Source organism: Pteropus vampyrus, unplaced genomic scaffold (genome assembly GCF_000151845.1).
Source record: "Pteropus vampyrus isolate Shadow unplaced genomic scaffold, Pvam_2.0 Scaffold77, whole genome shotgun sequence".
Taxonomy (NCBI): Eukaryota; Metazoa; Chordata; class Mammalia; order Chiroptera; family Pteropodidae; genus Pteropus; species Pteropus vampyrus.
The window spans coordinates 2751914-2775373 of record NW_011888858.1 but is presented as its reverse complement, the minus strand read 5'-3'; the positions used below and the strand labels follow the sequence as shown (position 1 = coordinate 2775373).

The 23460-nt window shown below is 34.8% G+C and overlaps 1 protein-coding gene across 4 annotated transcripts in view; it reads left to right on the top strand.

Moving 5' to 3' along the window:
* The first annotated feature begins 552 nt into the window (after positions 1-552).
* The window catches only part of EXOC1 (exocyst complex component 1), a 56558-nt gene continuing 33650 nt past the window's right edge, over positions 553-23460 (top strand). For 2 of the 4 annotated variants that reach the window (XM_011362620.2, XM_011362622.2), the window contains exons 1-7: positions 553-714; positions 4983-5116; positions 8086-8216; positions 11039-11198; positions 15365-15552; positions 17495-17722; positions 17925-18057. In XM_011362620.2, the coding sequence (XP_011360922.1) occupies positions 4993-5116; positions 8086-8216; positions 11039-11198; positions 15365-15552; positions 17495-17722; positions 17925-18057 (964 nt within the window). In that variant the 5' untranslated portion in view covers positions 553-714; positions 4983-4992. Of the gene's footprint in view, positions 715-738; positions 872-1358; positions 1378-4982; positions 5117-8085; positions 8217-11038; positions 11199-15364; positions 15553-17494; positions 17723-17924; positions 18058-23460 lie in introns of those variants that run through there. The other 2 variants (XM_011362621.2, XM_023532100.1) reach the window with 2 other exon arrangements.

Genomic DNA, 23460 nt, shown 5'->3' with positions numbered 1-23460 from the left:
AAAAAAAAACAGTTTTGAGCAGGAGCAAAGAAATCGCTCCTTTGAATTCCCAGTACACTTATCTGTCCTGTCGCTTACTTTGTTTTACTTTATATGTTTTGTATGTATATTTTGTTTAGCCCTACCATACTGTGAACTTCTTCATGTCTGAATCGCCTCTGCACTTCCATCAAATTGCCTGGAATAAAACAGATGCCAATTGGAATGAGGCGTAGAGACGGAATAAGGAATAAATGAATCACTTGCTTTGCAACCAGCAACATTGGCATCACCTGTGCTTCTCAAACTTAACTGTGCACAGGCGTCATCTTGTTAACATTTAATCGGATCTTGTCTTAAATGAGTTGCTGAAAATATCTGAATAAATAAATAACGGTTCTAGAGAAAGTGGTATCGTACGGCACCAAACCCCCAGATCCCCAGTGGGTCTCTGAGCGACAGGGACCCGCCCCTGCCCTCCTTGACACGCCCCTACGGCTAGACCTTGCCCCGCCTCCCCACGCCCATCCCTCCTCTTCTTCCTCCTGCACCGGGTCGACTTCCGGCGTGGAGGTTTGTCACGTGCCCGGACATGGGAAGTGGTGGCCGAACGGCTGCTTCCAGCTCACGGCTCAGTTGAGAGGCGCATCTTAGTAGCGGTGGCTGCCGCGGCCGCATCCCGTCTCCGTTTTGGAGGACCCGCCTCGGCACAGCCGGGCTCGGTCCGGCCTCGCGGTAAGCCCTTAGGCCGCGGCTGCACAGTAGTCCCGGTGGCGGCGGACAGGCGCCAGGATCTGAGGCAGCTCCTCAGTTCCCCTGCAGGCTCAGCGCCCGGGGTAGGATACCTCTTAACTCCACTGTCAGGCCTCCCTTCCTTTCCCCGCCTGTCTGGGTAAGGCGCAAAGTCGGCTTGGAGCATCCCCCATATCTTTGTTGTCCTGGGAGCTGGGAGAGCAATCCTCACATATCTCTTTATGGATCCGCCCGTAGAAACCATATTTCAGTTGGCCAAAACGGCCCTGATCATTTTGCTCTTTGGCATAGACCAGGAGAGGAGAGCGTGACAATGTCTTCCCCTTTGTCCAAACCCACATTCTTTTAAATCTTTTAAGTATATTTCCCTGTGTCCGTGCACAGTTTTTTTTTTTTTTTCTGTATGACAGTGCTCCATGTGCTGAGCTGTCTTGATTACATACGCTGCCCAACCCACATGGACACACATTGACAAGCTATTTGTCATGAATAGAATGGTCCAACTGAATTTAAATACAAAAGAACCAATACAGAGTAAGCAGTATCTCACTCCTCTGGAACGTGGTCAAGCATGAATTCTTAAATCTGGAAAATAGTTTTAGAGGATCTCTAGTGATGAATTCACTGACTTAACAGAAAAGTAAGGTAAAGACTGTAGAGTTAATCACTTGACCCTTAGAACGTAAATGCTATGGAGGCATGAGTGGCCTTTTCTTCATGACACATACATATCTGTCATATTCACCACTGCAACCTAGAAGAGTACCTCACAGTAGGCATCAGTATTTGCTGAATGAATGAGGGTCACATAGTGCCTTTCATTATGCCTAACTCCTTTATGAAGTATGCCTGGTCTTCTGTCTGTTTCGTGTTCTCTCTCTCTCTCTCTCTCCCTCTCTCTCTCTCCCTCTCTCTCTCCCCCCCTCTCTCTCCCTCTCTCTCCCCCCACTTACCATTTGTTGTTTTTAACCAAAGAGGGACTGTGTGGTAAATGTTGGCTACTAATAATTATTCATCTGGCCAGCTTTAACCTGAACCATTCAGTTCAGATTTCCTCAAGAGGCATTTGCTGAGTATTTACTAAGAAAGAACACAAAACTGCCGGAGTGTCTCACTTTCCTCTCTTCCTTCTCTCTCTCTTTCAAGAAAGTTTTTGAGATCCACAAACACGATTTCATGAAGCAATTAGACAGCAGGTGCTTGATTGATTAGTAAATACAGTAAGTGCTATAGCAATTGAGAGATCAGTTTAGATGAAGATCTTTATCGAATCAACTTCATATGAACCATGAAGTGTAATTAGAGTTTGGATATGGAAAAGCAACTAGGCAGAATGGATAAGAGGGCTCGGAGTGTAAGGTTTGCATTTGGGAACATTAGTAAAACGTTGAGCAAGGGCATGTGATGAAAGCTGTGTTTTGTATTACTTGTTTGTTGGGGGTCTTGGGGTTATGGAAGCTTGCAAAGAGATAACCAGATACTGTAGTGTTAAATAAATATAGTTGACATGAACCCGGGTTAATGTGTGGTCAGTGGGAACAGAATGAGAGGATAAATTATGTGTAAATAAGGGGGAAATCAACAGAATGTGGTGGCAGATTTTATGTTCACAGTGGAGGAGGAGAATCAAATATGACAGATTTCGAACCTGGACATTGGCTTACAGATGTGAGAGTTGGAAAGGCGGAACCTTTGGGAAGCTGTCGCTGTTGTTTGGTACTATCATTTTGGTTAATTTATTAAATACCTGCTTTGTCTTTGCCCAGTTCTAGGAATACAAAGATGAGTAAGACATGGTCCCTACAAGAAGCTACTTTTAGTGAGAGAGAATACAACTAGTTAGGTTTGTAAGTGCTCTGTAAGCAGAGTAGAGAGGAAATGTTACAGAGGAAGAAAGGGAACTATTCTTTGTGTGTGTGTGACGACTTCACAAAAGGGGCGACATTTTAGCAGGATTTTGAGGAATGAATTGGAATTTCCCAGGGAGAAAAGAATTCCCGGAATAGGAAATTGCATGAACAAAACTCAGAGATGGAAAATTAAATCGGTCAGTATCCTGTGTGGCTTGGGCATAAGATGGAGTACAGCTTTTAACACAGTGTGTGAGCCCTAGAACATATTGAATTAGTAACAAAGCCATTTTGTAATAGGCAGAATGGAGGTTAATATAGATGATGCAGAGAGATGGAAAAGAAAGCAAATGGGTAAAATTGTACTTCATGGCTTCTATATTCTCTGCAGGATAGATGGTGAAGTCTTTTGCAGAGAGAGAGAGGGTGGACACCAGAGCTGGGGCTTGAAAGAAGTAAGAATTTGCAACAACACTGATGGGGAATAGGAAGAGGAATTGTCAAGGGAAATGTTAAAGAATTGCTGAGCAACACTGAAAGTCTAGCTTTGACTGGATTTAGACATTTGTACTGAATGCATTGAAGGTCATGTGGTCTTCTTAAGTGGCACATGGTAGCCCAAGAGAAGTAGAGAAAGAATACAGTTTATGGAGCTTTATAAATAGGATGAACTGGTCTACAAACAGTAAGATAACTGAAGAAGTGGTGTGGGTGTAGAGAAATGAACACTGCTTCCAGGCTAGATTGGAGAAGAAATTAAACTGGAGGCCAGATAGAATAGGAGGGAGAAAGAGGTCAGAAGACTAGAGGCTGAAATGTGAAAGAGGGAGGATCTGATTTTTGTGAGAAAAGCAATTTTTTGAGTTGGAGCAGAGATAAAATTTTCACAGATTAAGTAAAACAGAGGAGATACCTAGTTTACAAAAGTGTCATTGCGTTATAAAAATTCATTCTAAGTCATTTATTTAAAACTCATAATTTATTTTCCCATAGAAACAGCATTCGAAGTAGAAATTAATTTCCTAGGCAAGCTCACATATATGAAATACTACATTTGCATTGTAAAATAGTAATATATATGTACACACAAATATATATATTCAAAAAATAAAATTGAACAGATTAAAAAAAAACAAGTTGGTATTTTTAAAAAGATGTTGAATTATTTGAGAAAATGTAGAAACATATTTTTTTACCACAACTTTATTGAGATATAATTCATATACCATAAAATTCACCCTTTTCAAGAATATAATTCAGTGTTTTTTAAAGTATATTCACAAGGTTACACAACCATCACTACTAATTCAAGGACATTTTCATCACCCAAAAAAGAAACCTCATACCCATTAGCAGTCACTCGCCATTTCTCTCTGCCCCCAGCCCCTGACAATCACAAACCTTTCTGTCTCTATGGATTTGTCAACTTTGGACATTTTATGTAAATGGAATTATAAAATATGTGGTCCTTTTTTTTTTTTTTTTTAACATGTGCTTTTTAACTGGCTTCTTTCACTTAGCAGAATGTTTTAAGGATTCATCAGTGTTGTGGCATGTATCAGTGCTTTGTTCCTGTTATGGCCAAATAACATTCCACTGTGGGCATTATATTTTATATTGTAGTATCAGCTCATTGGTTGATGGACATTTGTCTTGTTTCCACTTTTTAGCTATAGTGAATACTTCATGTACATGTTTTTGTGTGGATGTGTTTTCAGTTCTCTTGAGTATATACCTGGGAGTGGAATTGCTGGATCATATGGTAACTCCATATTTAACTTTTTGAGGAACCACCAAATTGTTTTCCAAAGTGGCTGCACCATTTTACAATTACCAGCAATTTGAGAGTTCCTTTTTCTACACATCTTTACTGACACTTGTCTTTTTATTTTAGCCATCCTAGTGAGTATAAAGTGGTTGGTATTTCATTGTGGTTTTAATTTGCATTTCCCTAAGCTAATTCTGTAGATCATTTTTTCGTGTGATTATTGTCATTTGAATATTTTTGTTGAAATGTCTAGTCAAATCCTTTGCTAAGTTTTTAATTGGGATAGTTTTCTTTTTATTGTTGAGTTATAATTGAGTTGTAAGAGTTTTTTTTTATATATAGGAACATTATATTTAAAGATTTAGCATGGGTTTTAAATTATTTTCTTAAATTTTTTTTTTCTTCGCATTATAATACTTGGTGAGCACTTCCAAAGATTTTAGAATTTGATAGCACTGGTTCTCTAATTTCTTTTCCAAACATACACGTTTTTATTCTTATAATGTAGGTGTGTTAATATATTAAATCATTCTTCCTATGCTAGTTAGCCAAAAATAAGATTTTTTTAGTCATAAATGGAACAAGAATGATTTTGAGAATGAGCTGAATAGCTGTACTCTGAACTTTTTCAGCTGAGTAAAGATGACAGCAATCAAGCATGCATTACAAAGAGACATTTTTACACCAAATGATGAACGCTTGCTGAGTATTGTCAATGTCTGCAAAGCAGGAAAAAAGAAAAAGAATTGTTTTTTGTGTGCCACAGGTGGGTATTTGGTAAGAAAAATTTGTTTGACATTCTTTTATTCTTTTATCCCCTAGGGGACTTTTCCTCTTCGTTTTAAATATTCTCATTGTCTCTATAAGTGGAAAAAACTATTGGGCCAACAAATGCATTTTTTAATTGCTTTTAATTAAATACTGAGTAGATACCAAAAAATTTCTATAACATATATATAAGGTGTGAAGATTAATCACACCGTGAACACTTGTGTCCCCACCACCCAGTATAAGAAGAATATTACCATTACTTAGAAGTTTCCTGTGTGCCTTTCCCTGATCCCATTCCTTTCCCTCCCTATTTAAGAGGTAACTAGTATCCTGAATTTTGGTTTCCTATTTCCTTGCTTTTCTTTATCATTTTATCATATGTATTTATAATTATCACATAATATATTGTTAGTTTTGCATGTCTTTGAACTTTGCATAAATTGAATCATAGTTCATGTATTCATTTGTGACTTTTTCCATTCAATATTATGTTCATGTTTGTGAGTTTTAGCTCTCTTCTTTCATATAGCCATAATTCCTTCATTTTCACTGCTGTGTGGTATTCTGCTCTATGAGAGTACAGTTTACTTACCTGTCCTACTAGTGATGAACATTAGGTTTGTTTCTAGGTTTTGCTATTCAAATAGTACTTATATGACCTGGTTGTCCTTGTCTCATGTATACAGGCAATAATTTTCTAGGGTCTAAATTTAAGTGCAGAGTTGCTGGCTCATGGGCATGTGGATTTCAACTCCGATACCAAATTATTTTCAAAAGTAGTTGTACAGGTTTTCACTCTCACAAGCAGTATGTGTTTTGAGTTCTTCACATCCTAGTCAAAACTTGATTTTGATACTCGGTTTCCGACAGACTGTTAATTGTTTCCAGTGTGGTGGATGTAAAATAGTATTTCATCGAGATTTTACATTGTAGTTCCTTCATAATGAAATTGAGCCTCTTTTCATGAATTGATGAGCCATTTAGTTTCCTTATTTAAGACATTGCCCGTTTAAGCCTTTTGCTCATTTTCCTATTGTATTGGTTGTCCTTTTACTGATTTATTTAAGTTCTTCATATAAGTTGGATACTAATCCTTTGTTGGTTATATGAGTCCTATTTTGTGGCTTATGTTTTACTTTTTATGATGACTTATAATGAAATTTATAATTTTAATGAAATCAAATTACTCAATCTATTCTTTTATGGCTTTTCCTTTTTGTGTCTTATTTAAGATATCTTCCTTCCCCTGGAGTAATAAACGTATTCATCTATATTATAAAAGTTTAAAAATTTTACCTTTCACATTTTAGTCTTTAATTTACCTATGTGCATGTTTGTAGTAGTGAGTGTGTGTTTCTGAGTTCTTATATCTGGTTTTTATTTTGTCTTGTTTTGGTATTCTTTCACCTAATTTTTAGATTGAACTTGTCAAGTTCCATTTTTTGTTGGGATTTTGATTGGAATTGTTTTGAATCGATAGTTCACTTTGGAGAGAACTTGCATTTTTATGATATTGAATCTTGTCTATCAACATGGTACAGTTTGCACTTATCTAGGTCTTTAATGTCTTTCAGTAAGGTTTACAGTTTTAAAGGCTTTCAATAAGTTTTACAGTTTTAAAAGCTTTTGCACATGTGTTATATTTATTCCCAGGTATTTCTTTATTCCTAGATGTTTTTGATAACTATCATAATAATAACTCATTAATACATTTTTAAGACTTTATTTTTTAAGAGCACTTTTAGGTTTACAACACAATTGAGAGGGAGCTACAGAGATTTCTCATATGGCCTTTGTCCCCACACATACATAGACTCCCCCTTTATTAATACCACTCATAGCAGTGGTACATTTGTTACCATGAATGAACCTACATTGACACATCACAGTCAGCCAAAGTCCATAGCTTACCGTAGGGGTTACTCTTGGTATCATACATGCTGTGGGTTTGTACAAATGTATAATAACATATATTCATCATTATAATATCATACAGAGTATTTTTACTGCCCTGAAAATCCTCTATGCAGTCTGCCTGTTCATTTCTTCCATAACCCCTAGCAATCACTGATCTTTTTACTGTTTTCATAGTGTTGCTTTTTCCAGAATGGCATATAGTTGGAATTATACAGTTTATAGCCTTCTCAGATTGATTTCTTTCATTCAGTAATATGCATTTAAGGTTTTTCCATGTCTTTTTATGGCTCAATAGTTCATTTATTTTTAGTGCTGAGTAACATCCCATCGTCTAGACATACCACAGTTTATTTATCCATTCACCTATTGACAGACATCTTGGTTGCTTCCAAGTTTTGGCAATTATGAATAAAACAACTATTAACATCCATGTGCAGGTTTTTATGAAGACATACATTTCAACTCCTTTGGGTAGATGCCAAGGAGCATGATTGCTGGATCATATGTTAAGGGTATGTTTGGTTTTGTAAGAAATTGACAAACTATCTTCCAAAGTGCTGTACCATTTTCATTCCCTCTAGCAATGTATGAGAGTTCCTGTTGCTCCACATCTTCTCTAGCCTTTGGTATTGTCAGTGTTCTAGATTTTGGCCATGCTAATAAGCGTGTAGTGGTATTGCAATGTTTTAATTTGCATTTCCCTTACGCTACATGCCGTGAAGCATCTTTTCATATGCTTTGTGATCTGTATATCTTTTTTTGGTCTGTTAAGGTATTTGGCCCATTTTTTAGTCAGATTTTTTTTTCTTACTGTTGCGTTTTAAGGGTCTTACTACTCAAGGAATCTGCCTTTGACCTTCTAGTCTGATCTGGAAACTTTCATTAGTATTCTGAGCATTGCTCAGTCATAGCATTTGTTGTGAAGTATTACTCCTTTTTTTAGCGTTGTGTATAGGCACCTGACAGCTATATTTTCAATGAGTGAATGAATGAAGGAAGAAGTAAGTGAATGATATTTCTAATGAAAGTGTGTATTTTACTCAACAGTAACAACTGAACGCCCCGTGCAGGTGAAGGTGGTCAAAGTCAAGAAATCTGATAAAGGAGATTTCTACAAAAGGCAAATTGCTTGGGCCCTTCGAGACCTTGCTGTGGTAGATGCCAAGGATGCCATTAAAGTATGTTTTATTTAGTTTTTTGACCTGTGTTCAAAAAGTATCTTTCATTTTATACCATAGTATTATGTCTTCTAAAATGATCTAACCTTTTTTTGTGTGTGTAACTCACTAGTCCATCAGCTAATCAAGAATTAGTCTAAAGTACATTACTCAACCTTTAATTCCCCCACTCCCCACTCTCAGGCTACTAAAAATAAGTACATAGTATGTTTGTTTCATTTTTTTTGAGCTACAATTATGTTTGTGCACAAGCTACATAAACGAGAGCAAAGTTTGACTCAAACTTTATACGTTTATTTGTTTAGATCAGGTAGACTTAGTATAAAATCCATAAATTAGTACATATTTTAAAGTGGTGTGTTATGTGAGTGGTTTTTTAAAAAAATCATTGTTCTGGTAAAACTTAGTTCAAAATCATATATAATATCAAAATAAGTCTTAGTCCTCACATTATTAGTCTACATTATTAATGTAGAATCATCAACTGAGGCAGCTCACCTTTTGGGCCATGGTCTAATGTTTGTGGCTCAAATAAAGGAAGTGATAGTGAGTCACACACCTTATCCTAAGGAACTTAAAGAATAAGATATAAGACTATAAATTTTACACCTTTCAATTAGGCCATATTCAAACTCCAAGAAAGTCGAGTAAGATGATAATCATGTTAAAGGACCACCTTTATTCCTGACACTTCAAGGCTTTTCACAGCAATACCTTTTTTTTTCCCTAAAGAAATCAAGTAGAGCTTCTTAGGTTAAATCACGTGCTTCCTCCTCCTCTTCCTCTCTAACTCTGCCCCTCATCCTCCTCTGCGGCCCAACAGTACCTCCAGAATGCCAGGGAATGCTTGGACCAAATCCACTTATACTTTTGATGGGGCTAATAGCAAGCCTTAGATTAATGTCATTCCAGGTGCCCTTTGATTTAACTCTGCAAGTCTCATACATTTATTAACAAGGCACAAAGGAGTAAAAACTACCTTTGTAGAATAATGTAATAACAAAATGCTGGTTTTACCCTTACCCTGGTATAAGGCCCTGAGGAAATAAAAGCTGAACAAAATGACAGGCAGTTGAGTCAGATGCAAAAAATTTTTAAATGAAGCAAGAACAAGTTTAGGAGAGCCCTGCATATCTGTAGAATTCTTTCAAATATAGAGAATGCCTTTAAGTATTTTAGGCAAAGCAGGTCTTTCCTTTATTCCTAAGGAGCAACCAATTTTTAGAAAAATGTGGAAACAGGATTTGGCAGATGCTTTGGGTCTGTACATGTGTATGTATTGGAAAGAATATTAAAATGGGATTTTTAGAGAACTAATTATTTAACAAATAATTTCTGTTACCATGGGAAAGGATCAAGAGTAGAGACTTTTTTGGTAGATTTCTGTTTAAGAAAAAATACTGTAAGAACATTTTAGACACATCTTTATTAAAAAACAAAAACAAAAACGTTTTTCCTTCAGTAGTTTTGCATTTTACAACCCTCTTGGTTTGCATTATTCTCTAACGTTGCTGAAGGCTTTTTCACAGCTGATGCCTCATTGCTGACTTGCTTAATGGATTTTTTTTTTTCATTTTATGTAGGCACCTTGGTGTGTGTGTGTGTGTGTGCATGCTATATATGGATATAAAACATAAAATTTTTATACATAGCCTAACATTAGCCATTTAGTACCACACATTGATTTGTGTGAGTGTTGCCACTGGAGCACTCATTTACTCTTATGGCATTATGGGAAATATTCCCAGGGAAGAGACCATTTCCCATCAAGTTTCATATTAATTGCCAATACTCTTAGATATTTCATAAGTAATAATGCAATTACCTTTTCTGCTTATTGAGATATAATTAAACTAGTAGTTCCATGCTGCTCTAGTGTAATTGTATCACAGGTCAAGTCTTGATCCCTAAATTATCCCAAATCTTCACAGTAAAAGTCTGATATAACTTCCCTTGCTTTTAAGGTCTTTATTTAAATTTTGTTCCCCGTAAATAACACTTTAAATTGATTGAATATACTGTAGTTAGCCTTCGGTAGAATATTAAGACATTCGAACCTATTTTTTAATTCCTTGGATATGAAGAAAAGTATACATCTTTTTTTTTTTTTTCATTTTTTATATAGTATTCAAGTAGTTCTACATTCAAGGGAGAATTAGCCTAGCATGAAATTATTGCTATCATGTCACTCAAGAGACATGTAGAGAGCACAGTTCAGTTCCTTCACATGACTTGAGCTTTTCCTTACTTTTGAGACACCTTTATTTGTTCTATATGTTCAGAATTAAAAACAGTTAGGAGCAGTTCCTATTTTTTACCTGATTTGTTTTTGAAAACCACTCCAGGATATAGATTGTATTTTTTTTCTTATGTGTTATGATTAGAAGATATATTCTTTGTCAAGGAATTAGTATCAAATTACAGTTATGAATAATAGTACCTTATCAAAGAAAAAGTGTAACTCTAAAATCCCATAGGCAATTTAAAAAGAAAAATTAGGTCTACATCAAAACTAGAGACCACTGTCATCTTATACACTAGGAAACTGAGACATCTTGTACTTCTACTCATAGACCTAAGGGGACTAGGAAAAAAATTACCAAAACGCTGTTTTTTATCCAGCTGCTTCTGGGAAGAAAACAAAATTTTTGCTATAATTTGAATTCCGTGAGCCGTTCTCTGCAAGTCACTTAGCTGATTTTTAATGGTGATTTTTTTCAAGAACAGCTTCAACTTTTTTTGTTTTATTGAAATACAAATTTTACAATAATGAAAATGGGATATGATCAAAAACAATTATCTTTTGTATATTTTTATTTCAGGAAAATCCTGAATTTGATTTACATTTTGAAAAAATATATAAATGGGTGGCCAGCAGCACTGCTGAAAAGAATGCATTTATTTCATGCATTTGGAAGTTGAATCAGCGCTATCTCCGAAAGAAAATTGATTTTGTCAATGTTAGTTCACAGCTTTTGGAAGGTAAAGTTAAATGAAAATGAACATGTAAAATCAAGTGTGTGTATAACTGAATATATAATATTATATAATATATAATATATAATTTGACATTATTTGAAATAATTAGAACACTTTTAAAATAATATTTTATTGCAGGAGTGATCCATGCTTGTTACAGAAAATTGATACATTAAATTAAATAAATAAAAATTACACATAAACGTAATCTTCAGAAAACTACTGTTAACATTTTGTTAGATATTCTTCTAACCTTTTCTGTATGCATATGTTTTAAATAAAGAAATCTACGTTGTTTCCTACTATACTTTTTCATATCATGTATTGTGAACATTTTTCATGTTATTAAATACTTATCCAACATTATTTTTAATGGCACCATAGTATTCCATTGTATGGATATACCGTAATTTATTTACTCACATTTTTAATTTTCCAATCTTTGCTTATTTTATAAAACTCTGAGATGAATATCTTTGTAGCTATATTTTTGTGCAGAATATAGCTGTCGCAGTTAAGAACACAACTGGAGTGCAACTGCCTGGGTTCAAATCCTGGCTTTGTCACTTACTAGATATGTGACTTTGAGTTATTCTGTATTTTAGTTTTCCTTGCCTCAGAAATAGAGATAATAATAGAATCTGCCCCACAGGATTGTCGTGAGGATTAAGTTAATATATGAACATGATGAAAGCAATACTAGGTATATAGTAAGTACTCAATAAATATTAACTATTGTTAACAGGATAAAATCCTTAGATAATTTTGATCTATATATCTTTAGGAATGTTACTAAGGATTCTTTTGTATTACAAAATAAAAAACTCTTCTGTTAATTATTGAAAATAGGAGATTTTATTCTTTTAAAATTTCTTTCATAAAGACAAACATTGTAAGAAAATGGTTCTGTATGCCTTATGGATGCAATTTGTATTGTATTCTTTATCTCAAAGTGGGCAGTTGTAATGACAGTATGCATGTAAACAGTTGTTGCTCTGTTGAGAAAAAAAACTTAGATTTATCCTAAATTATGTATTTTTGAAAGAAAACTTAAGTTTGTCCTAAGTTGTATATTAACGTTTAAAATTAGAAGCTTTTATTTTGTCAGGTTGAAATATCTGAAATTGGCAATATTCTGCCATTCTGACCTATAAAATTGACAGTTTCAGATGCTTCAGACTATTCCTTTTCTTAGTCACTTGCCTCTGTCTTTTCTCTATTTCGTTTCACTTATTCCTTTTCTGTTTGGCCATGGATCTTCCTCTCTTTAAATGTAGTATTCGTTCTCATCGGATATAAATTAGTGATTCCATTATGGGTTTCAGGCTTAATCCTTGGAACTGGCAGAGACAAGTCACATCGTCAGGCCCTGTGCTCCTCCCCACAGTGAGGCTGGCCTTGTGTAGGAGCCCTCAGGGTTGCCCTATCACCAACATTAGACCCCAATGTCTTGGTGATTGAGTGTGTTGAGAGAATGACTTTCAAGAAATTTATGGTAGTTTGTCATGCCTTGAATAGTGATTTAATTTATTTTATTTTATTTTATTATTTTAGGGTTGAACATTCTGTTAAGTGAATTTAAAAGCTTGCCGTTCTGTTTTCAAATATTACATACCTCCAGATGTTATTTATTGCCTTAGATGTATTTTAAACCAATATATTTCATTAAGTCAACAATATCAGAACATACCTGTATTTACCTCATTAAGGATCCTTAAGGATCTTCTCAGTATTCTTAAAATTGATCTTAATTTGAGTTAATATTTATAAAAATAACCATTACTTTGGTTTAGTAGAGTTCAGGGAGTAGCTTTCTTAATGTCTACAAGCTTGTTTTAATGTTTTACTGGACTTTAAAATCATGGCTGGTAATTACCATTTTAAAAAAATTAGATTGTCTCTAAGCTTTAGAAAACAAATTATCACCGTCTCTTTTTTTAAGAGATAAATAATCATACAAGTAAGTAAGACTATTCATTGTGAATGTTAGCAGTGGTGACTTTAGTATTTTTTATTGGTGACAGTTGAATGTTCATGCTAATAATTGGGGTTTCTTAGTAGAATATGGTTTTCAAAAGAGGACTTGGTTAGCAATTGAAGAAGAGTGAAGTTTTCATTTGGCCTTTTGTTCATTCTTGCAACTAAATTTTTAAAAATCTTTGACTTGAATCTTTAAATGCTGGTTTGAACTGGAATCTTGTATGTTCTTTTAATTGCTTCAATTTTGTCCTTTCTAACTGTTTTATGACTAATCCATTGTAAGGGTGTGTCTAGATAAAGGTTTGGGGCTTTGAATGAAAATAACTAGACTAAATGCATGAGTCACAGCTGACCTAAAAATAATTCCCAGGAAGTGATCTGTTTCCCACTTTTCTCCTCCAAGGACTAGTCAGTACTGTTTCTGAAAAGACTAAGAGAAAATAGAAAGATAAATGTATTTTTAGTAACTGTCAGAAAATAAATAAGTAAAAGGAATCTCGAAATTTAGCTTCTTATGGATCTTTCCACTTTGTAGTTTATATTGACATTGTCTTTAAACCTTGATTTTAGCATGAAATTCAAATGAAATATGGGTAGTATTTTAAAAATTTAAACCTGTATAATTTTCTACCCAGCTAATCTTCTTTGCTTACTTTCCTCTGCTTTTTTCATACCTTTTTATTCTCCAGAACTGCCTAAAGTTACAGAAGGTGCGTAACACCTTTCCTTCTTTTTCTATTCTGTATATTTTTATTACTTGACATTGTTATGTACTGTTGGTTGCATATTTTATGAAATTGTGTTCAGGGACAAGTTTATTACTACAAAATCCATATGGTGATAAAATTAATGATAGTATTAATTATTAACGTCCAAGGACTGTTTCATGGAAGAGAAAATACTTCTGAAGCGGTTATGATCATTTAAAATATTTGTTTATTTTAAATATCTACTTGTGTAAAGAGCTGTACTGAATGTTTTGGTCAGTCCCTATTTCCTAGTGGCTGATACACTGTCACACACATGAAAGTTTAACATTTCCACAGTGAACTAAAATGTACTTACTCAAAGGACAAAGAGCTTGGGGATGCCACTCGAAAAACTTATATACTGTAACCTACAATTGCCTGTACCAAAAGTTTTAAGTCTCATTTTTTTTTCTGGGACATTATCTAAATTTGCCTAATTAGTATTCTTCAGAGTAAGTCCTTTGTTAATTCGAATTAGCTGTTTTTTGTTGTAGGACAAAATAAGGTATGTAAAGTCACGTTGAATGTAAATATTCATTGTTTTCAGAGAAAACAATGAATATTTAAAGCATCCAGAGTTCGTGATTTAAATCTTGTCCCATTATTTGATGAAAATCTGTAACTTTAATTACAGGTTTATTTAGGGGTAAAAATTATTTTTTTCATTTTTCCTCAACCTCAGCTTTATATAAAATCTCACAAATTGAACTGAAACATTTATCTAGAAAGCATCTCAGATTTGACCTCTTGGTCTTTTGTTATGAAGCACGAAGACCATTTATATTTTGTAATTTCAAACAGCCTTGTTGCTGTTGCTCTTTTATCATAGAGTTATTGAGAACACTCCTATAACTGACCTTTAGAAATTTTATCAATCTGTGTGTAATTTGTTTAAACAAAGTAATGGAAAATTTAGTTAATACTTTCAGTGCCCAAAATAAATTGTGACTTGTAGATGCATTTTTCGTTTCAATTAAAAGTTACTTGAAAAAATGTTACAAAGACAAAAATAACAGAAGAAAAATGTTACCTGGGAAAAAAAAAGGAAAGCAAATTGTTTTCATGTGTTCTGAATTCATAATCGTTGTTTTGTTAGAGCAGCAATCACCTCAGGTAGGAAAGAAGAGTTAGGCTTCTTTCCATGTGTTTGTTTTGTTTTGTATTTGTCTTTTATTTTAATTGTGTTTGGGAAATTGTGACTAAAGCCTGTTTTAACACTTGTAAGTCAGTGAATTAGACTGCATGCTTTTTATTTGTTACAATAAACGTTATAGTAACATATGCCATTCTTTATAAAAATAAGTTTTTTTCATATATTTTGAATTTTATTTTTCAGCCACTAAATGTGACCTGTGCTTCTAATTGACCTTACCTATAAGTACCATATTACTGTCCTTCTTACTTTTTTACTACTTTATTTTTAATTTTTACCTCTTTAAGAATCTGTTCCAAGTGGAGAAAATCAGAGTGTGACAGGAGGTGATGAAGAAGCAGTAGATGAATACCAAGAATTAAATGCAAGAGAAGAGCAAGATATTGAAATAATGATGGAAGGCTGTGAATGTGCAATCTCTAATGCTGAGGCCTTTGCAGAAAAGTTATCCAGAGAGCTACAGGTGCTAGATGGGGTAAGACTTTCTTGCAATCTATGATTTGTGATGTGCAGTGAATTGAGAAGACTGGTGTTCACATTTTACTGCCTCAGTGTGATTATTGCTGTCTTTCTCTATAAGAGCATTACCAGCTGCCATCAGTCTTTCAATGTTCTTGATCATTCTTATTAGGCCAATGAAGGCAGTTGGCTCCAGTCTTAGCTTTTGGAAGGTTCCTAATGTGAATTGATGGAACTAAAAAGTAGCCAACCAGAGGCAATTTGGGGGTTGATTCTCCAGCCTCTGAAACACCTCAGAATAGTTCAACACAGAAGAATGGCATTTTTGTTGTTTGAAAAAAATAAGTACAAATTAGAGAGGAATTGGGCTGAAATAAGTGAATCATTTACCTAAAGGGAGCAGAATAAGTGTGATGAAAACAGGAGAGTCAGAAGAAAAGGATATTTGATTCTTCTGCTAAAATATTTTGGAATAGATCCTTTAATTTGTAGTTTCTGAATCTTTATCTAAATGCACATCTTTAGAAAGTAAAAGAGCCAGAAGTAGTACTAAATGTGAAGAAATCTAACAAACATTTGGGGTTTTTTGTTTTTTGTTTACACAAGGTAAGCATTTAAGAAAAACCCTCAGAAAATAAGGATTTTTTTTTTTTTTTACAGTAGAGAAGAAAAGCTTTATTAGAAGGGAAAGTACACTCCAGATGTGGAAGCGGGCCTGAGCAAGAGAAGCATGGCTCAAAAGGCCTGGTATCAGAGCCAGAATAAGGAATATTTTAAGACTTAAATAGTTGTGATCTTTTATACATGATAGGTACAGAAATTATGAGGTTGAAATTAGGCCCAGAGATTACGTGAATAGTCAAGCTTATGAATTTACAAATGTTACTGAAACTAAAGCCTAAGAGAGACTCCTAGATGTTAAAGTGGAAATTGTCCTGGACAAATTCAAGCCCTAACCCTGCTGCCTAAGATTTCATTGTGTCTGAGCCCTCCTTACTTTATAGTTTGGCTATACTAACAGTTCAGTGATTATGAATATTATATAACATAGCACATATGAAATTACAGCATCAACTGTACAATGATATTCTTTTAATTCTTTGTCCAAGTTTTCTCATCATACTAGGTTACCTGCCTTTTTTTTTTTTTTTTGTATGGCAGGTGAACACACAATGCAAGTTACCTGCCTTCTTAATGTGGCTTTATATTTTCTTTTCTAATTAATATTGCATATATGTTCCAAGTCATATTGCTTTGCAGTGTTATTTTGGATTTGGCAGCTTCCATATTTCAGGGAATTTAGAATCAATAGAATCATTTAAAAAACAATGGTAAAGAGATGGTGGTTTGTTACTGCTTTGCTTGGAAAAAAACATAGTTGAAAATGAAAGATAAGAAGAAGAAGACCATAGAAGGAGCTATCTTTTGGCCATATGCTCTTCCGTATTCTGTTAGTGCAAATTGTGCTAGCATTAGTTCCATGTGACTTTTAAAGGCTGGTATACCACTGCTACCTTCTTGACTAAGGAATTACATAGGTGATGATGCTTTTATTTAGGATTTTACATGAATGTTAAGTATAAAAAATTCCTAGAGCTAGTAGAATTGGAAGAAACGTTACTGATGAAGTAGTCTAATGCCCCTCAGTTTACAAAAATGAGAATACACCATTCATTAATGATGATACGTTGTAGGGCAGAACCGTACTTGTGTGGTCTGTGGAAATATAAAATATTGACACCTGTTTCCTAACCTTGATGTAAGAGGCAAGTAAGTATACTATCTTGAAATACTGTGTAAAATGTGGAATGTAAACATAAAGTGATAAAGTAAATGTATAGATGTACATGTCAACCTTTGTTACTCTGCTGTCAATGAGATTTGGCAGTATTTCATCTTTATACTTCTTATACATATTTAAATAATGTGAAGTGTTACTTTTGTTTTTAACTTCGTAGGCCAACATCCAGTCAATCATGGCCTCTGAAAAACAAGTGAATATCCTTATGAAGTTGCTGGACGAGGCTTTAAAAGAGGTGGATCAGATTGAATTGAAACTAAGCAGTTATGAGGAAATGCTCCAAAGTGTGAAAGAACAAATGGATCAGATCTCTGAAAGCAACCACCTAATTCATCTTAGTAACACTAATAATGTAAAGCTCCTATCTGAGATAGAGTTCCTTGTGGTAAGTGCGATTATAAATTACCAACAATAAAAGAAAAAAATCTCATGATAATATATAAAAGCCATTTGTAAACATTTTCAAATTTTCTTACGAGAGCAAGATTTAAAATAATTCCAAAGACTTAGTGATAGGATTGAGTAGCCACTTACCTATAAATTTTCCTAAATTACATGTGTACCTGGTGTATTTACATATATTCCAGAACCACATGGACTTGGCCAAAGGTCACATAAAGGCCCTTCAGGAAGGAGATCTTGCTTCTTCCAGAGGCATCGAGGCCTGCACCAATGCCGCCGATGCCCTTCTGCAGTGCATGAATGTAGCTCTCCGACCAGGTATGCTTGTTGGAGATGATAAAATCTGACCAAGAATCTGAGACTAAGCCTGTAACTTAGTATAATGCTTATGTGGGCAAGTGGTTTAGGGTTATATCATTAGCTATACAAACACATTCTACTTATTTACAAACATATTTCTATTGGCACTGAGAACTTTTTCATTTCATTTCCTTCTGACTGACCATCAGTGGCTCAAGTTAACACCATGGTTTTTCTTCATTACAGTCCATAAAACCTCGAACAAAGTGGATGCTTGGGTTAGACCAGAGAACATAAGGTTTTGCTGAGCCAGTGGTTCCAAAACGACTTGGCATCGGAATCACCAGGAAGGCTTGTTAAAAGACAGATAGCCAGGCCCCACACCCAGATTCAGTAAGTCTGGGCTGAGGCTTTAGAATCCACACTTCTAACAGTTCCAAGATGTTGCTGAGTAAGGATGGCACTTTGCTGTCCATTGCATTATACTATTTTTTCCCTGACCTTTTTTTTTTTAAGTTAATTTTATTTTTATGTTGACATTGGTTAATGCAATCTGGTAAGTTTGAGATTACTGTACGTTTTAACAGTAGGACACATATATATCTACATTGTGTGTTCACCTCCCATAGTTAGATTTCTTTCTGTCAACATATATTTGACCCGTTAACCCCATCTACTTCCCTCCTTCCTCCACCCTTTGATAACCACTAGTCTATTGTCCATATCCATGAGTCTCTGTTTGTTTGTCCTGTTCATTTGTTGCTTTTAGGTTTATATCTCACATATAAGTGATAGCATATGATTTTCAACTTTTTCTATCTGGCTTATTTCGCTTAGTATGATTATCTCGAGGTCCATCCAGGTTGTCACAAATGACAGTATTTCATCTCTTCTTATAAATGAGTAATATTCCATTGTATATATGTACCACAGCTTCTTTAGCCAATCATCTATTGTAGGACACTTCGGTTGCTTCCATGTCCTGGCCACCGTGAATAATGCTGCTATGAACATCGGTGTGCAAATATCTTTTCTGATTTGGGTTTTCAAGTCTTTGGGGTAAATACCCAGTAGAGGGATTGCTGGATCATATGGTAGATCAATTCTTAGTTTTTTGAGGAACCTCCATTCTCTTTTCCATAGTGGCTGTACCAATTTGCAGTCCCACCAGCAGTGTATGAGGGTTCCTTTTTCTTCGCATCCTCTCCAACACTTGTTAACTTGTCCTGTTGATAATAGCTATTTTAACAGGTGTGAGATGGTTATCTCATTGTGGTTTTGATTTGCATTTCCCTTATAGCAATGTTGAGCATCTTTTCATATACTTCTTGGCCATGCATATGTCCTCTAGGGAGAAGTGTCTGTTCATGTTCTCTGCCCATTTTTGATTGGATCGTTTGTTTGGTTTTTTTTTGTTATTGAGTCGTATGAGTTCTTTGTAAATTTTGGGTATTAGGTCCTTATCGGAGGCCTTGCTTGCAAATGTATTTTCCCATTTGGATAGTTGTCTCTTTACCTTGTTGACGATTTCTTTTGCTGAGCAGCTTTTCAATTTGATGTAGCCTCATTCATTTATTTTTGCTTTTACTTCCCTTGCCTTTGAGGTCAAATTCATAAAATCTTCTTTAGGTCCAAAGTCCTTGAGTTTAGTTCTTATGTTTTCTTCTATGCATTTTATTGTTTCAGGACTTATAGTCAGGTCCTTAATCCATTTTGAGTTAACTTTGGTGTGTGGTGGTAGACAACAGTCCAGTTTCATTCTTTTGCAAGTGGCTTTCCAGTTTTCCCGGCACCATTTATTAAAGAGGCTTTCCTTTCTCCACTGTATGTTTTTTACTTTTTTGTCAAAAATTTTTTGCCCACATAAATATGGGTTTACTTCTGGACTCTCGATTCTGTTCCACTGGTCCGTGTGTCTGCTTTTCTGCCAGTTCCATGCCATTTTGATTACTGTCACTTTGTAGTATAATTTGAAATCAGGCTGTGTGATGCCTCCAGCCTCGTTCTTTTTTCTCAGGATGGCTTTGGCAATTCGGGATCTTTTGTGCTTCCATACAAATCTGATGATTTTTTGTTCTATTTCTTTAAAAAATGCTGATGGGATTTTGCTGGGGATTGCATTAAATCTGTATAATGCTTTAGGTAATAAGGTCATTTTAGCTATGTTGATTCTTCCAATCCAAGAACACGGAATATCTTTCCATTTTTTTATATTCTTCGATTTCTTTTAATACAGTCTTATAGTTTTCATTATATAGCTCCTTCACATGTTTCGTTAGATTTATTCCCAGATATTTTATTCTTTTTGTTGCAATTGCAAAAGGAATTATTTTTTCCACTTTTTTTTTTGACGCTTCATTATTAGAGTATGGGAACACTATGGATCTTTGAACATCGATTTTTTTATCCAGAAACTTTACTGTATTTGCTTATTGTTTCTAGTAGTGTTCTTTTGGAGTCTTTAGGGTTTTCTATATAGAGAATCATGTCATCTGCAAATAGTGTTATTTTGACTTCTTTGTTTCCTATTTGGATGCCTTTTATATCTTTCTCTTACCTGATTGAATAACAGTGGACATAGTGGACAGCCTTGCCTTGTTCCTGATCTTAGAGCGAAGGTTTTTAGTTTTTCACCATTAAGTATAATGTTGGCTGAGGGCTTGTCATTTATGGCCTTTATTATGTTAAGGTACTTTCTTTGTATACCGATTTTATTAAGTGTTTTGATCATAAATGGATGCTGTATCTTGTTGAAGGCTTTTTCTGCATCTATTGATATAATTATATGATTCTTATTTTTCAATTTGTTTATGTGGTGTATCTCATTAATCGATTTGCATATGTCAAACCATCCCTGTGCCGCTAGGTTGAAGCCCACTCGTTTGTGGTGTATAATCTTTTTAATGTGTTGCTGTATTCGGTTCGCTTGTATCTTATTTAGGATTTTTGCATCTGTGTTAATGAGAGATATTGGTCTGTAGTTTTCTTTTTTGTGTTATCTTTACCAGGTTTTGGTGTCAGAGTAATATTGGCCTCATAACACGAGTTGGGAAGGATTGCCTCCTCTTCGATTTTTTGGAAGAGTTTGAGGAGAATTGGTATTAAATCTTTTTTTGAATGTTTGGTAGAATTCACTGGTGAAGCCATCTGGTCCTGGACTCTTACATTTTGGTAGGTTTTTGATGATTGTTTCAATTTCCATACTGCTGATCGGTCTGTTTAGATTTTCCCGATCTTCTTGATTCAGTCTAGGAAGATTATATTTTTCTAAGTACTGATCCATTTCTTCTAGATTATTAAATTTGGTGTTATATACTTTTTCATAGTCTTCTTGCATGATCCTTTGTATTTCTGCGATGTCAGTCATAATTTCCCTTCTTTCATCCCCGATTTTGTTTATTTGTGTCCTTTTTCTTTTTTCTTTATTGAGTCTAGCCAGAGGTTTGTCAATTTTATTAACCTTCTCAAAGAACCAGCTCTTTGTTGCATTTATTTTTTTCTATTTTTTGTTTTGTTTTGTTTTGTTTTCAGTTTCATTTACTTCTGCTTTAATTTTGATGATTTCTTTCCTTCTGTTGACTTTAGGCTTCATTTGTTCTTCCTTTTCTAGTTTTTTAAGATGAGGCATTAAGTTGATTATTTGGGCTCATTCTTGTTTTTGGAGATAGGCCTGTAATGATATGAACGTTCCTCTTATGACAGCTTTTGCTGTGTCCCTAAAGTTTTGATATGTTGTACTGTCATTATCATTCGTTTCTATGTATCTCTTGATCTCTCTTTTTATTTCTTCTCTGACCCAATTATTCTTCAGTGACATGTTGTTTAATCTCCATGTATTTGTGGTTCTTCCCACTTTCCTTTTACAGTTGATCTCTAGCTTCAAAGCATTATGATCAGAGAATGTGGTTGGTATGATTTCAACCCTCTTATAGTTGTTGAGGCTATTTCTGTGTCCCAGTATGTGCTCGATTCTTGAGAACGTTCCATGTGCACTCAAGAAAGTGTATAAGCAGCTGTTTTGGGATGGAAGGCTCTGTAAATGTCAGTTATGTCCAGTTGGTCTAATATGTCATTTAAGGATGTTATTTCCTTATTTTGTTTGGATGATCTGTGCATATCCGACAGTAGGGTATTTAGGTCCCCTGCTATGATAGCATTTTGGTCTGTTTCTCCCTTTAGTTCTGTTAGTAATTGCTTTACATATTTCGGGGCTCCCTGAATCGGAACATAGATGTTAAGTTGTTATTTCTTCTTGGTGCAGGATTCCCTTTATCATTATGAAGTGTTCCTCAGTACCTTTCTTTACCTTTTTTATTTTGAAGTCTATTTCTTCCATTACTCCCGCTTTTCTGTAAATGCCATTTACTTGAAATATCATTTTCCACCCTTTCACTTTGCATCTATATTTGTCTTTGGAACTGAGATGTGACTCCTGAAGGCAGCCTATGGTTGGATTTTGTTTTTCGATCCAATCTGCAACTCCGTGCCTTTTTATTGATGAATTCGGTCCATTTACGTTTAGGGTGATTATTGAAATATTAGGTTTTCCTATAACCATTTTATCTTTTGCTTTCTGGTAGCTTGGTGTTTCCATTGCTTCCTTGTCGTTGTGTGTGTTTTAATGTTGGTTGAGTTTTGCGGGATTTCTCTCTGGTCCTTCTTGTTTTATGTTATATACTTCAATTCTGAATCTTTGGCGTGTGGTTACCATTGTGAATATGTAAAGGATAGTTATATATACAGTTATCCATTTTCTTCTGCATGTGCTACATTCCATTCCCCTTTGCTAATTTGGAGCTTTGAATCATACCTTTTTCTGTCATTGTCGTCTCAGTTTGTTCTTATGTGTGCTGAACATTCATTATTACCTTGCAATTCTCTTCTTATTGTTTAAGCTTATAATGTTCTGTTCTTAGTAAGGGTTGCACTCATCTGCTTCTTTCTATCTGCCTGCTAGTTGCCTTACTCCTAATTATTTTTTTGTCATTTTATTTTAGGTGAGCTGACCCCTTTCAGTATTTCCTGTAATGCAAGCCTTGTAGCAGAGAATTCTCTCAATTTTTATATGGAAAGGTCTTTATTTCTCCTTCATATTTAAAGGAGAGCTTTGCTGGATACATTATTCTAGGCTGGTAGTTCCTTTCATTTAATAGTTTGAATATTCGATTCCACTCCTTTCTGGCTTACAAGGTTTGTACTGAGAAGTCCGATGATAATCTAATGGGTTTTCCTTTATAGGTAACCGTCTTCCCTGGCTGCCCTGAGAATTCTGTCTTTGTCATTGATTTTTGATAATTTTAATACCATGTGTCTTGGTGAAGGCCTTTTTGGGTTGAGATAATTGGGTGTTCCATTGACTTTTTGAATTCCAAGCTCATTCCTTAGATTTGGGAAATTCTCGCTAATTATTTGTCTGAAAAT